The sequence below is a fragment of the Labeo rohita genome, chromosome 22 (genome assembly GCF_022985175.1).
Source record: "Labeo rohita strain BAU-BD-2019 chromosome 22, IGBB_LRoh.1.0, whole genome shotgun sequence".
NCBI lineage: Eukaryota > Metazoa > Chordata > Actinopteri > Cypriniformes > Cyprinidae > Labeo > Labeo rohita.
In genome coordinates, this window is record NC_066890.1 from 47,123,853 (window position 1) to 47,137,188 (window position 13,336).

Genomic DNA, 13,336 nt, shown 5'->3' on the forward strand with positions numbered 1-13,336 from the left:
AGTGATGATGTCTGATCTGTGTACATAAACTAAATTAATCAAAATGAATCAAACATTAGCATTAGACCCAGAACAGACTCAATAACTAATAACTAAATAACTTGAAAAAAGGCACAAAATAGAATACTATAATACTGTTTAAAAGATGCGATCTAAAGAGTGCGATCAGAAAGTCGAGGAAGCAATGACCGAGAATTAGATTAACGACTCACAGCAACACCTGCATACACAACATACACAACATCTTCTTTTTGCACTCTCTGTAAGGAAACACAAACACATATTAACTAATTATAATAAAATCTTCCTCCTGTGTCAATACATTTTAGAATGTTGCAATATAATATACTGTAATGTTTGTTTTTGTTATGTTTTTTTGCACTGTAACTGACCTACTACCTTGGTTAGTCTAGTTATTAGTATTTGAATACCAAAGTTAAAATAATGCAACATTTATGGTTTGTAATAATAAAGTAGTAGAGTAAAGTAGGGTTGGTAATATAACAGCTATGTAACCCGCAACAGACTTGTAACCTACAATCTTCGGGTTCGACTTTAGAACCATTAGGCCACAACTGCCCCCAGTGTGTAATGTAAGTACACAAGTCAACAAAATATATAACACTGTTCTAGCGGTGTTATGGGTATTTTAATCAAAAAATCTGCTGCACTCTTAAAAATAAAGGTGCTTCACAATGCCACAGAAAAACCTTTTTTGTCTGAATGGTTCCATAAAGAACCTTAAACATCTGAAGAACCTTTCTGTTTTACAAAAGTTTTTTTTTTTTTTTTTTTTTTTTTTGTGGTGAAAGAAGGTTCTTCAGATTATAAAAAGGTAAGAACGAGATAGTTCTTTAAAAAACTTTAGACTGAATGGTTCTTTGTGGAACCAAAAATGGTTCTTCTATGGCATCACTTGAAGAACCTTTTGAGGCACATTTATTTTTAAGAGTGTGGGTACACACTAAAGGATTTTTAAAATCTTAGACCACAAACATGAGATAAAAAAGAATCCCAGGTTTAACCGTTTTGCTCCTGTAGTGCAAGGTCTGCCGCGATGTGAAAAAGACAGCAAATAGATTTTCAACCAGAGTCCCTGCTGTGAACACAGGAAATCTCGCAAAATCTTTTGAGACTTGAGAATAAACATGGCGGATGATAGGCAGGAAAAAATAGCAATGGCTGCGTTTGTTATTCTTCTGTCTCATTTCACATGATAATCTCCAGATCATATGCGAGTTTGTCCGCGGGGTTAGGATTCTGATCGTAAGTATTCAACGTGTTGAACATTTATGATTCATGATCGGGGCGCCTCCGACGTTCTTCCAAGAAGATTCAGTCACTCTTAACACACCTCACACCACAGAAAAATCTGATAAGGTGATCTTTAGAACCACCAAGATAATTGAGACACCTAGGATTGTCGGAAGGAGATAAATCGGCCCAAAATAAGCCTGGTTATCTTGTGTTGTGTACCCAGCATTACATATTGTGCCTTTAAATGGAATGATAATAAGGTTACATTTTCCTGATATTTGAAAATGGATGTAGTGGACAGCACATTAGAAGGGTTCAGTTTTATGGCGAGGCCCCTCTCTGACCACAACAGTGGACAAGAGTTTGCTACATTTAAATGGTTCTTGGTGGACTAACAGAAGCAAACTGTCCAATGACATTAGATAAAGATGCTTAGATGGCAAGATGAAGACCTCTGTGAAAGAAAGAACTTCTCATGGGTCAAAATGCAGTTTTTGCTTTTCACCCACCTACTGATTCCTCAGGTTTGGTAAGGTAAGGTTTCCTAATGTTTTCCTATCTCTGGCCAGGTGTGACCCTTGGGTCATGGATCCTGACCAACCTAAAGGTTATAACTTATGGCACTTTTCCACTGCATTGTATGGCTTACTTTTGGGGTTTTCCACTGTGTACAGTATCTGGTACCTGGTACCTTTTTGCAGTACCACCTCGGCCGAGGTTCCAAGTAAGTCAGGTCAAGTCAAGTCAAGCCTTATTGTCATTCCGCTACATGTGTGGACATACAGTTGAACGAAATGCACCGTGTCTCGCAGGACCACGGTGCTACATAAATAAACATAAATATGAACATAAATACACTAGACGTAGAAACAATTTTTTAAACCTATACATGTATACATATACTATAAATAATTGACTATACATACACATAACCTAAGACGGAAGTAGTTTACATAACTGTGGACGATAATGTGCAGAAAAGGTATTTAAAGGTTAAGAAGCAAATAGTGCAAAATGATTTGTGGTGTGTTGACAAGTAAACATTTGTTAAGTCTTTATTAGGTCCTTGTAACATGTTAATAAGTGTTAATAAGAAAGCGTATGGTGCATAGAGAGAAAAGAGCATTTCTACAGGTGGTTTGTCCAGCCCACTCACCTGTAGGTTGCACGAAGCCGTACCATTACCAAAATGTGATGTATAAACTCTGCTGTTCAATGATTGGCCGGAGAGAATCGAACTTTGAACTTGTGACACAAGACCCGCTAGATTTAAATCAGCACAGCCAGCCAAGGATTGAACACAACTTTTTTTTTTTTTTTTTGAACGAACACAGCGGTTTTGAACGAGTGCACCTTTTTTCTTAACAACCAAAAAATGGCTGTTTCGTAGTCTTTTAAGGAAGTATAGATGTTCCTCACGTTGATAGCCAATGAGCGGATCCGGCAAGAGATATGGCGACTTGTATAATCCTTCCCCCACTAAAGCGGTACTAAACTGAAAGGAAATGCAAACCGAGCTGAGCCGAGACGACCCGAACCGTACCACACAGTGGAAAAGTGCCATTACATTAAAAGATTTATTTGTTCTGGTCTCTGTATATAAGGAAAAGTGGCAAAACAATTGGGATTCTGTAACCAGAAAACCCCCACACGGTGTGTGTGAGTCTGTGGAGCTCTGCATCCAGAACTTTTACATGCTGCATGTCTCTCTTCTGTCATATATGGATCTCTCAATCTTAGAGTAATTTTTAAGCAATTCATTCATTTCTGATCTGATGTACTCATAACTCCATCCTACACGTGATCCAAAAATCACAACGTCATCTGTGATGTGAGTATATATCACTACATTAATTGTTGTCCCTGGGCGGATGAAAGTAAAATCACTAAATTATCTTACCGCTTTTTGCTTGCAGAATGTTGGATCAGCGTGCATTATCTCTTCTTCACAGGTGTGGACTGTTTCAACTATAACAAATGTTAAAATGACAACATTATTTGAAGTTTTAAAATGTTCCAATGGCTTATATATTTTACATAATATTGACATTTGAGAACTAAACAGTGACAATGATTTATTTGCATAATGAAATGTGATGGTTTTTATTGATGGTGATGGTGAGTATTTTTTTTTTTGGAATGAACTGCATTTTTAACAAATCATCAAATCGTCAAAAATGTAACACTAGCCTTTTGGGTAACACTTTAGAATACAGTTCTGTCATTAGTGAATAACTACACAGGAATGACTAATGCACTATTAATAATCTAGTAACTACTACTGACTAACAAGAAATTCTGATTAATGGATCAGTAAGTCATAGTGCTCAGTTGAAAGTGGTAGTTCACTATTAGCTGATCAGTAACTACTATTTTTTTTTTTCATATCTCCCAGAGAACTACTAAGAACTACAATATACATGTTCATAATTAATGTAAATGATGCAAAATGTATAATTAATTTTAAAATAAAGATCATGGTAACCCACTAGTAATGACTCCAAATACAGAATACCAAATACTTCAGAAGGAATTACTAATTATTTGGATCCATATTCTAAAGTGAAGATCATGATAACTCTCTAGCAATGACTGAAATCATTGTAAGCTATTGAGGTATATGTAAGGTTTTGGATAGTTATGACTCAAGTGTTACTACATCCTTCTAAAGGAATTACTAATTATTTGGATCCGTATTCTAAAGTGAAGATCATGGTAACCCACTAGTAACAACTCAAGTGTTACCAAAGCCATTGGAAGTTTGACTATCCAAAACCTTACAAAAACCTCAATAGTTTTTAAAGACTTCAGTCATTACTGGGGAGTTATCATGATATTCACTTTAGAATACAGATCCAAATGATTAGTAATTCCTTCTGAAGTATTTGGTAATACCTGAGTCATTACTAGTGGATTACCATAATCTTTACTTTAGAATTAATTATACATTTTGCATGAGTCACAAAAATGTATATAGTTTTTTAGTAGTTCTCTGGGAGATATGAAAAAAAAAAAAAAAAAAAAAAAATAGTAGTAACTGATTAGCTACTAGTGAACTACCATGTTCATCTGAATGCTATGACTTACTGATTTGTTTATCAGAGTTTCTTGTTAGTCAATAGTAGTTACTAGAATGTTAATAGTGCATTAGTCATTTATTCCTGTCTAGTTATTCATTAATGACTGAACTGTATTCTAAAGTGTTCTTTTGCTGTCTTGCAAACAACAGTATTTCTTTGGAAAATACAAATGTAGTTATAACTTGCCTTGTTGTCCTGCTTTTTTAAGATTCCTGTAAATACAGGTTATCACAATAGTAACCATGACCAGAAAGGTTACAGCAGCACCAGCAAATATCAGGATGTTACTAAATTCATTCTGCGATGTTTTGCAAAGTTCACTTTGCTGTGCTGTAATGAAAAAGAGGGAGAAATATTAGTGTAAGAAAATGTTTTCATCTGGTTTAGAACAAACATCAGCAAATATGAGACATATGCAAGTTACATATTTTGTGAGTTTAATTAGTGTTTGTTTCGTGTATGAAACACCAGTACATCACTATTCACACAGTCAGTCTCTTTGAACAAATAACTAATATTGTTATTTTTTTTTTTCTGCTCTTGTTTTAGCGGTGAAGATATAGGCCTGTTAGTTTTAGCTTTGATGTTTATTGGATATTTGCTATCTTCTGCTTACATTCTCTGGAAGCGACAGTCTTAAGATAACACAAGTATGGAGTAATGTGAGACCACAAGACTGATGGCAGCATTTACTCCATGTTTCCATCAAAACTAATGCCCCTGTTGAGATTAAGCAATTGTGTACCAAAAAAGTGCTTTAGATTACAGATGTTGACCTCCAGATCAATGTATTTTAAAGGGCACATGGCAACCAGACAAACTTCAGCAGCGCACAAATCACCATCAACCCAGCATGCAAACCAAGATTCCAAGATGGATCCACAATATGTAAGATAATCTCTATATTATGAGGGTTGGTGACAGATGTATCATCAATTAAAGAAGTTGTTACAGACTTGAATGTAATCTAAGAAAGGCTGGACAAAGCAGATGGTTACATCTCTGATATAGAGGACGTCACCTTGAAACTCATCAGTGACACAAGCAGCATGATAAGTGCTTGAAAGTTTGGGGAATAAAATCAGGGGTTTAGAAAACAGGAGTCACCACAAAAACATGAGTCTAATCAGCCTGAGAGAGGCAGGGGAAATAGTGAAGTGCACAAAATCTTCCTGGAGTGAATTGATCCAGACAAAGAGTTTATTCAAAGAGCACATTGTGCACTCACTTCCAGGCCAAATGCTGATTGACCATGTGATGATGAGCTGGATTATCATCATGTGAACATCGGTTACAGGGTTATATTGTTTATTGATTTTTGTTTGTTCATGATTTAATGTGGGAGAGCATTTTGATGATTATATTCTAGCCTTGATTATCAGAATGTGTGTTGAATGCGTGTTTTAATACTGTTGTTGAACTATCTTCTGTCATCCTGATCTACCCGGCATTGTGACAGACCACCAAGAATAGTGTTGATTAAGTTTTTGCATTTGTCAGCCAGACAGAAAGTACTAAGAGGAAAATCACTGCTTTGTGAGGGATGTTGAGGAGCATCAATGTGATATATACGTTAGCATATCCAGCCTCACTCCATTTTACATGGCAAGGGAGGAACAAGGTGTGTAGATCGAGTGTGGATGCAGAACAGTTCATCACACCACTGCAGGGCAACCGAGTAATGGGGGGAAATTGGTTATAGTTGCTTCACAGTCTAGGCCAGGGACACGCAACATTGGTCCTGGAGTGCTGATGTCCTGCAGAGTTTAGCTTTTTGTTAAGTGACAAGACTTTTGTCTAAGCAAAGTCTGACCTTTCTGTCCTAATAAAATAATTAAAAATCACGGCATGATAAGATTTTATTTTGGTAAAATAAGCGTAATCTAGAGGCCTTTGCCTTTCATATAAGCCACTTCTGATTCCAAATGATCAACTAGAAGTCAAGTTATTATTTGTTGTTCCTACAACTTGGATAGGCGACAAGACTTTTGTCAGGGTGTGTAGAGTATTGCGAAAAACTTACTTGCAATTTCTTAGTCTTTGCGTATTCGCTTTGTAAACACTGGGTCTGTAGTTCCGCCTACGTTCGAAGTGACCTTTCGACATGATTCAATAGTACGTGAACACGCATCCCAAAGCCTGTGCTACACAAGCTTTTGTGCTTAAATAGTATACACATTTTCATTTTCTGGGAAAAAAAAAAAAAAGACAGATTGTTTTGCTAGATAAGACCCTTCTTCCTCGGCTGGGATCATTTAGAACCCTTTGAAGCTGCATTTAAACTACATTTTGGAAGTTCAAAATCGGGGGCACAATTGAAGTCCATTATATGAAGAAAAATCCTGAAATGCTTTCCTCAAAAAACATAATTTCTTTACGGCTGAAGACAGAAAGACATGAACATCTTGGATGACAAGGGGGTAAGTAAATTATTTGAGAATTGTTATTCTGGAAGTGGACTTCTCCTTTAAGTGCTTCCTGTGCCTCTCATGTTATCCTACCATGTGCTCCCCTTGTAAATGTGCTATGTTCTGATTGATTGGCTCACAAAAAATTACATTTTGTGGTTATGAGAAAGTAAAAGACAAGATTTTTTTGATATTTAAGGAGATTAATGTCTACATAAGATGAATCTGCAGCTTTAAAGAAATTGTCATTCTACAAGATAAATTTGGAACACAAGTCACATAAATGTAGTTTAATGGAAAATGAGCTGAGATAGTTTATAGACTAATGTTCCCATCCTATACTTTATTGCTGTGAGTAATGGCATCATGTATAGTTTAGATCTCATATATCCAACACAACTGCCTGGAAGTTTCAGACATCTTAATGACCTTTATTATGTGTAGGTGTGTTTAATTAGGACTGTAAAACTTTCAGATAAATCTGAAAAGACTGAACACCAGTCTTCATTGCACTTCTATTTACCTGTTAACTGTAGAAACAATATCAGTGTCACACACACATACACAGGAGGAGACGAGAGGTAAGTCACAGTCGAGTTTGATATTTATTTCACAGAAATGGATAAACAGAGCAGTGGATTGAAATTCAGAGGTTAAGCTTAGCTGACAGTCCTGGTAGTGATGAGTAGATAGGAGTCCGATAGAGAGCCACAACAAGTCCAGCCGGAGCATGGAGAGCAGAATCCTCAAACAAGGCATAAGGGTCAGGAGCTAACGTAGGAGGTGTAAACGGTAGACCCGACGAGGTGCAAATGGAAGCAAGTCTCAATTTATAGAGAGGAGTTAATCAGGGAAGAGGTGTGCGTGATCAGAACTCCGGTGATGAGGAATGAGTGGGCGGTGCTCTGGGGGGGTGTGGCAGGTGAGGATGGCTGTGGTGAATGCCTGACAATCAGTAGTACCCAACAAAGCAAAAACAGTCATTAGGTATGTTCAACTTGAAGCACGGCTACAGATGGTGATCAATGAGATTAGTCGGTTGCAGTTGGGGGCAGAGTTGATGGAGCTGTCAAGCTGGACACTTTCTGCTCCTGGTAGTGATGCTCGGGTGATGTATGCATGCTCTTTCACAGATGAAGTGCATTAAATGCAATATTTGATTTTTGATAAATGTGACTCAATGTAACATTGCAACTACAGTAAAAAAAAAAAAAAAAAAGCTTTTACTGTTAGAAAAACACAGATTTGTGAGATTTATTGGAATTGACCCGAAACACACGGGATCGTTTGTCATGCGGTGAATCTGACCAATTGTGAAACAGCTGTGTCGTCATCAAAGCTCCTGCAGCTGCTCTGGACTGATGCTGCATTCACGCCATATCGTAATTACCGTAATTTCGAGATGACAACATGTGACGTTCTGCTCGGAGCTGTTCACGTCCTCAGACTCGGAATTATGCTTTTCTATGGCAACACTATCAACGCCCAGACAGAGCCTACGTTGGTCAGGTGGTAAAGCGGTCACAAGTCATAGCTCTCAGAAGACTCCCAGTTCACAAGTTGTAATTATGAGTTCTACGAGGACGTGAACGCTTTTTACGAGTTGGAATCACGCAATTATGGGAATTCCGATATCGCGTGAACGCACCTTGAGTTAGCCGGCTGCTCTCGAATCGCTATCGGGGTACTTTGATTCCACATGTGAGAGTCACGTGGCTTCGGTGCCGTCTCAAGTTGGACAAAATTTCTAACCGACATGCACTGCTTCAAGTCAGAATTTGATCGATCTGTGCAGTGCTGCATTTAGTCGAACACACCTATAGCCTGTTTAGCCTGTTTAGAATTATGCCACATATCGACACATATCACACCACCCATATATTTAAGGTCCTTCAGTATTGTCACCAGCTGTAGAATTGCCTAATTAATGGCGAATTCGGCAGGCAAACATCATCATCTCACAAGGAATTGTGCAGTCGGGAATTTAGTGAGAGGAATTTGTTCATGGACATTTCACCTCTGATTAATTCAAGTTTGTTAACTGGAACATGTGCATTTGCAACGAGGTTAAGTAGTTTGTTTCGATATTCATTACACATACAGCCAGGGGCGGATCTACCGGGGTAGCACGGGGTGGCAACTGCCACCCTATGAAAAAGCTGTGCCACACCACCTGCCACCCCAGAATTATCACAGAATAAAATATAAATGTAAGCAGTGTTTCATGTGCTACTTTTCAGCCGCAGCGATGAGCGCGTAACGCAAATAATGGCAAAAAACACGTCTTTCAATAAAATGTGCACGATAGTTGCACGCGCAGGCAGCGCGCCCAGTGTATTGGACTTCATTAACAAATGACTCTTATGAACCGGTTCGTTTTGAATCAAAACACAAAACGCGGCCCAGTTCACTAACAAATTGTTTTACATTTGTTCGTGAATCAGATAATTACTGCTTCTCGGCTAACTCAGAAGTCCTCTGAGAAATCTAATCCCGTCCGGATATGTCTGAGATTCATTGCGTAATTGTTTTGTGATCCGATTCTCTGACCGCTCACACCACATTCTTCATGGATATAGGCCTTTTTGCCGTATCCGACGAAACTATAATAGCATGAAATCAAGAAGATGCCAATCATGGAAACTAATAGCAGAGTAAGCATCTGGTCATATTGCAGTTTTCTCGATTGTTAACACAATGTAACTGATGTTAATTGGCTTATATTCCCAAACCATTCATTCAGTGCTAAAAGACACAAAGACACATATCTCAAAAGGTTTAACAATAAGTAAGTTAAACATTAAGTAGCAAAACTGATGACACACCAATCAGAATCTCTGCATCCAACAACAGAGAGAGGGGAGAAATGAACGAATCATTTACATGTATTATACTTACACATACAGTATAATTATAGTACCGTGTTACTTTCACCACTTCAGTGATTCTCGGTGGCAGCGTAACAGCTCGTCAATTCATGTTTGTGCAAAAGATGAGACGGACAAAGTTGCTGATGCATGCCATTTTTACTCTTTCTCGTGTTGTCAGATTCACAGTGCAAACAGCTCCTGGGTGGACTGACTTAAGTGAACATAAAGCAAAGCAGAATACGAACTTTTTTTTTCGTTTTCACCTGCACAGCACACAGTGAGACTGCTCGTCACCCCCGCACATGTCACTGGACTACATTACATACAATGAATCTCGCTCTGGACTACAACTCCCGTAAATAGCCGTCTTAAAGTGGCAACTCCTATTTCCTCTCTCCCGCGCAACAACCAGTATATTAGATGATGGTAATTTCACTATTCTATATGTACAGTAAACTGTAGTACAAGAAGTGTGACTGTCAAATTTTATTATTTTTTTTTTTAATGTGTAGTCTACTGCATTTTTGCAGAACTGAGAAATGACTAACTAGAGATATAGTCTTGTGTCAGGAGACCAAATAGTATGGTATACTCTAATTAAATTTAGCCAAATGTGCAGAGGATGCTGAATTAAATTTTTAATTTAATTTTTTACTGTGCTGTATTGTGGCGCATACCAAGTTCATATACAGTTCTTTGTTATTTGAACTTTTCTAGTACTTTTTATCTGCTGCAAGATTACTTTACAGTAGTAAAATGAAAATAATTTTTCCCAAATGTTAACTGCTGATTTAGCAATCTGTAATTTAATTTGTTGTATACTGTAATAGACATTGAGTTGCAAATTAATTCCTAATAAGACTTTTTTGTTAGTGTTATTGATCTCATGAGTGTTCACTGGGCAGGAGAGTCATCGTTGTATTTGAATTGTGTGTAATCATTTAACAATACCTGTAATAACTAGATTGAAATGTCTGAAAGACAAATTTATGCTGGCTTGCATTAAGACTTGTTTAAAAACAAATATTTTGGTCAGTTACATGTTCTGGATGTTTGCTAAAGTGTTGCTAGTCGGTTGCTAGGATATTCTGGGTGGTTGCTAGGCTCTTGCTATGCAGTTGCTGGGGTGTTGCTAGATTTTATGGTTGATTGTGTGTCATGAGTGATTACAGACATTCCCACCTGATAATAACAGAAAATCAAACATTGTGTCCAAAACTGATCCAGTTTCAGTGCTTTGATATTATAATATTTCTTTCTAATGTTAGGAAATTAACATTAAATCATCGACATTAAACCTCTGGGGTCTGAGGGTGTTTTGGGGCCCTGGAGAAGTTTTGACATGCCCTGACATTTGTGCTTTTTTCAGTATCTTAAAAACATATTAATGGCTAAAGTCACTGATTACTCACTGTAATCAGCACAAACTGGGCTACAATAATATGCAAGCAAAATGAATGTACATGTTTGTGTTTTTGAGAAAACAACGTTTATGCGTGGTTAGTGAAAAACGAAATGTTTTAAGTCACTAAAATAAGGCAATGAAACACATATAGAACATTTGTTCACAAGACTTTTGAGAACTGGATGTGGTAGGCTAGAGTTTTTTCTACAAAATGATGTGAAAATCATCTCATTCACTCATTCAGAGAAAACAATATATTGATGTAAATTTTCTAAGAGATGTTTTGTGATCGAAAGGGAATATGCGAAGCAGTGGCAATGATCCATGAATATTTAGCAATTCACACCTGAGAGACAAAGAGCCCTCCCTAATGGCCCATCAATGAGGCTGTGACTGTCAGGTAAGAAACAATGAGAGGTTCAAAGAATGGAGTTTTAGATTATTTGTATTTTATTTACAACACAGTATAATCAAAATATATATAATGAAGGTCAAATACACATTATTGAGCACCCTGATCTAACCACAGAGATGTGAACAGACGTTGTGTAGTTTCTGAAAACTGCTTTCTGAATTCTGTTCAACAAGTGAAAAAAGTAAATCATACCTGATATTTAAGTGCTTGCAAAACTCATCATCAGTAGTAAAGGAACTTTTTTTACACTAGAATATGTGTAGTTGAACATCTGATGTTAGTACAGTGCTCTCAGAGTTTGAAAGAAAGGAGGATTCATCAGTTGTGCAGGTATCAGATCACTAAAAAAACAAACAATATAAGAAAAACATCTGTGAGCATGTTAATATCATGAGCATCTGTAAAATATATATGTATATATAGTGTATGAAATTGTAGCCATAGACTCGCGCATTTGTACTAACGTAAAAAAGACATTTTATATCTGAGAAACTAATAATTATTGTTTATCACGTTAAACATATATTCGAGAACAGAGTATTAATAAACATGGTCTAAACATACACTCATTGTAAACACTCATATTACATCCTACTGTTATAAGATAAATAAATATCTAAATAATATGATCTTCAAGTCATAAACATAAGCATGCTTTGTATGTATTATACAATACAAAAACAGTTATATTGGGGAAACTATATTATTATTGTTAAGCGTAAGTGTAAACAATATTACCTTTACATCGCATTGTTTTCTATTTCATAGAACGTTAAAAAAAAACATCCTGGCGTCGTGAGACATTTTGATGCAATGAAATGAATCGTACATAATGTTTCACTTGCTGTAGTCATGAACTATAGTTTGAAAAAAAAAGTCTAACTAGTAAAATGTGTACAAGTTCTGTCACAGTAACACACTAACAACTAACGCAAGCAGGCTAATAAAAGAAAGACTTACTCACGTAAATATCTCCTCTGATGGATCGCGCCGTGTGTCACAGGGTGTTCTTCCTCTGAAGTAAGTCTTATTCCTCACAGCGCATCTTTTCCCAGAAAGGACAAGTAGCCCAGACGATATGGCAAGCTCCTGGGCGTTCAGAAGAAATAATTCAGGAAATAATTCATGTGTATTGTGTGAATATGGATTGGTTCATTGGTTGAATGAATGGTTTAATGACAAACGCATTTGTTTATAATACATTGGTATAATCAGACATATATTAGTTTAGATACATCGGTCTGATCACATGCACATGCGTTTGCTCCTGTATACGTTGGTTTGTTCAAGTAAACATTGGGCTCCTCAAATATGCAATGATTTCCTCGAATATATATTGGTTGAGATGCATCGGTTTCCTCAACTATGTATTGGTTAGTATATATTGGTTTATTCAAGTATATATTGGTTTAGATACATCGGTTTCCTCAACTATATATTGGTTAGTATATATTGGTTTGTTCAAGTATATATTGGTTTAGATACATCGGTTTCCTCAACTATATATTGGTTAGTATATATCGGTTTGTTCAAGTATATATTGGTTTAGATACATCGGTTTCCTCAACTATATATTGGTTAGTATATATTGGTTTGTTCAAGTATATATTGGTTTAGATACATCGGTTTCCTCAACTATATATTGGTTAGTATATTGGTTCAAGTATATATTGGTTTTACATCGGTTTTCAACTATATATTGGTTAGTATATATCGGTTTAGAGTATATATTGGTTTAGATACATCGGTTTCTTCAACTATGCATTGGTTAGTATATATTGGTTTGTTCAAGTATATAGTAGTCAACGTTTGAAGTGGATCAAAACCTTTCATTAAATTTGTCCTAAAACCAAAAGGAATACCTGTTCTTGTCAGCCTTTTTTTGCCACTACTGTATACTG

The 13,336-nt window shown here is 36.6% G+C and overlaps 1 protein-coding gene across 1 annotated transcript in view; it reads right to left on the bottom strand.

Moving 5' to 3' along the window:
• Window positions 1–29: 29 nt before the first annotated feature.
• Window positions 30–13,336, bottom strand: part of LOC127154215 (SLAM family member 9) — an 80,055-nt gene continuing 66,748 nt past the window's right edge. The window contains exons 5-7 of the mRNA XM_051095624.1: window positions 4,524–4,667; window positions 3,158–3,225; window positions 30–260 (exon numbers count right to left, since the gene is read on the bottom strand). Of these exons, the coding sequence (XP_050951581.1) occupies window positions 201–260; window positions 3,158–3,225; window positions 4,524–4,667 (272 nt within the window). The 3' untranslated portion in view covers window positions 30–200. The remainder of the gene's footprint in view (window positions 261–3,157; window positions 3,226–4,523; window positions 4,668–13,336) is intronic.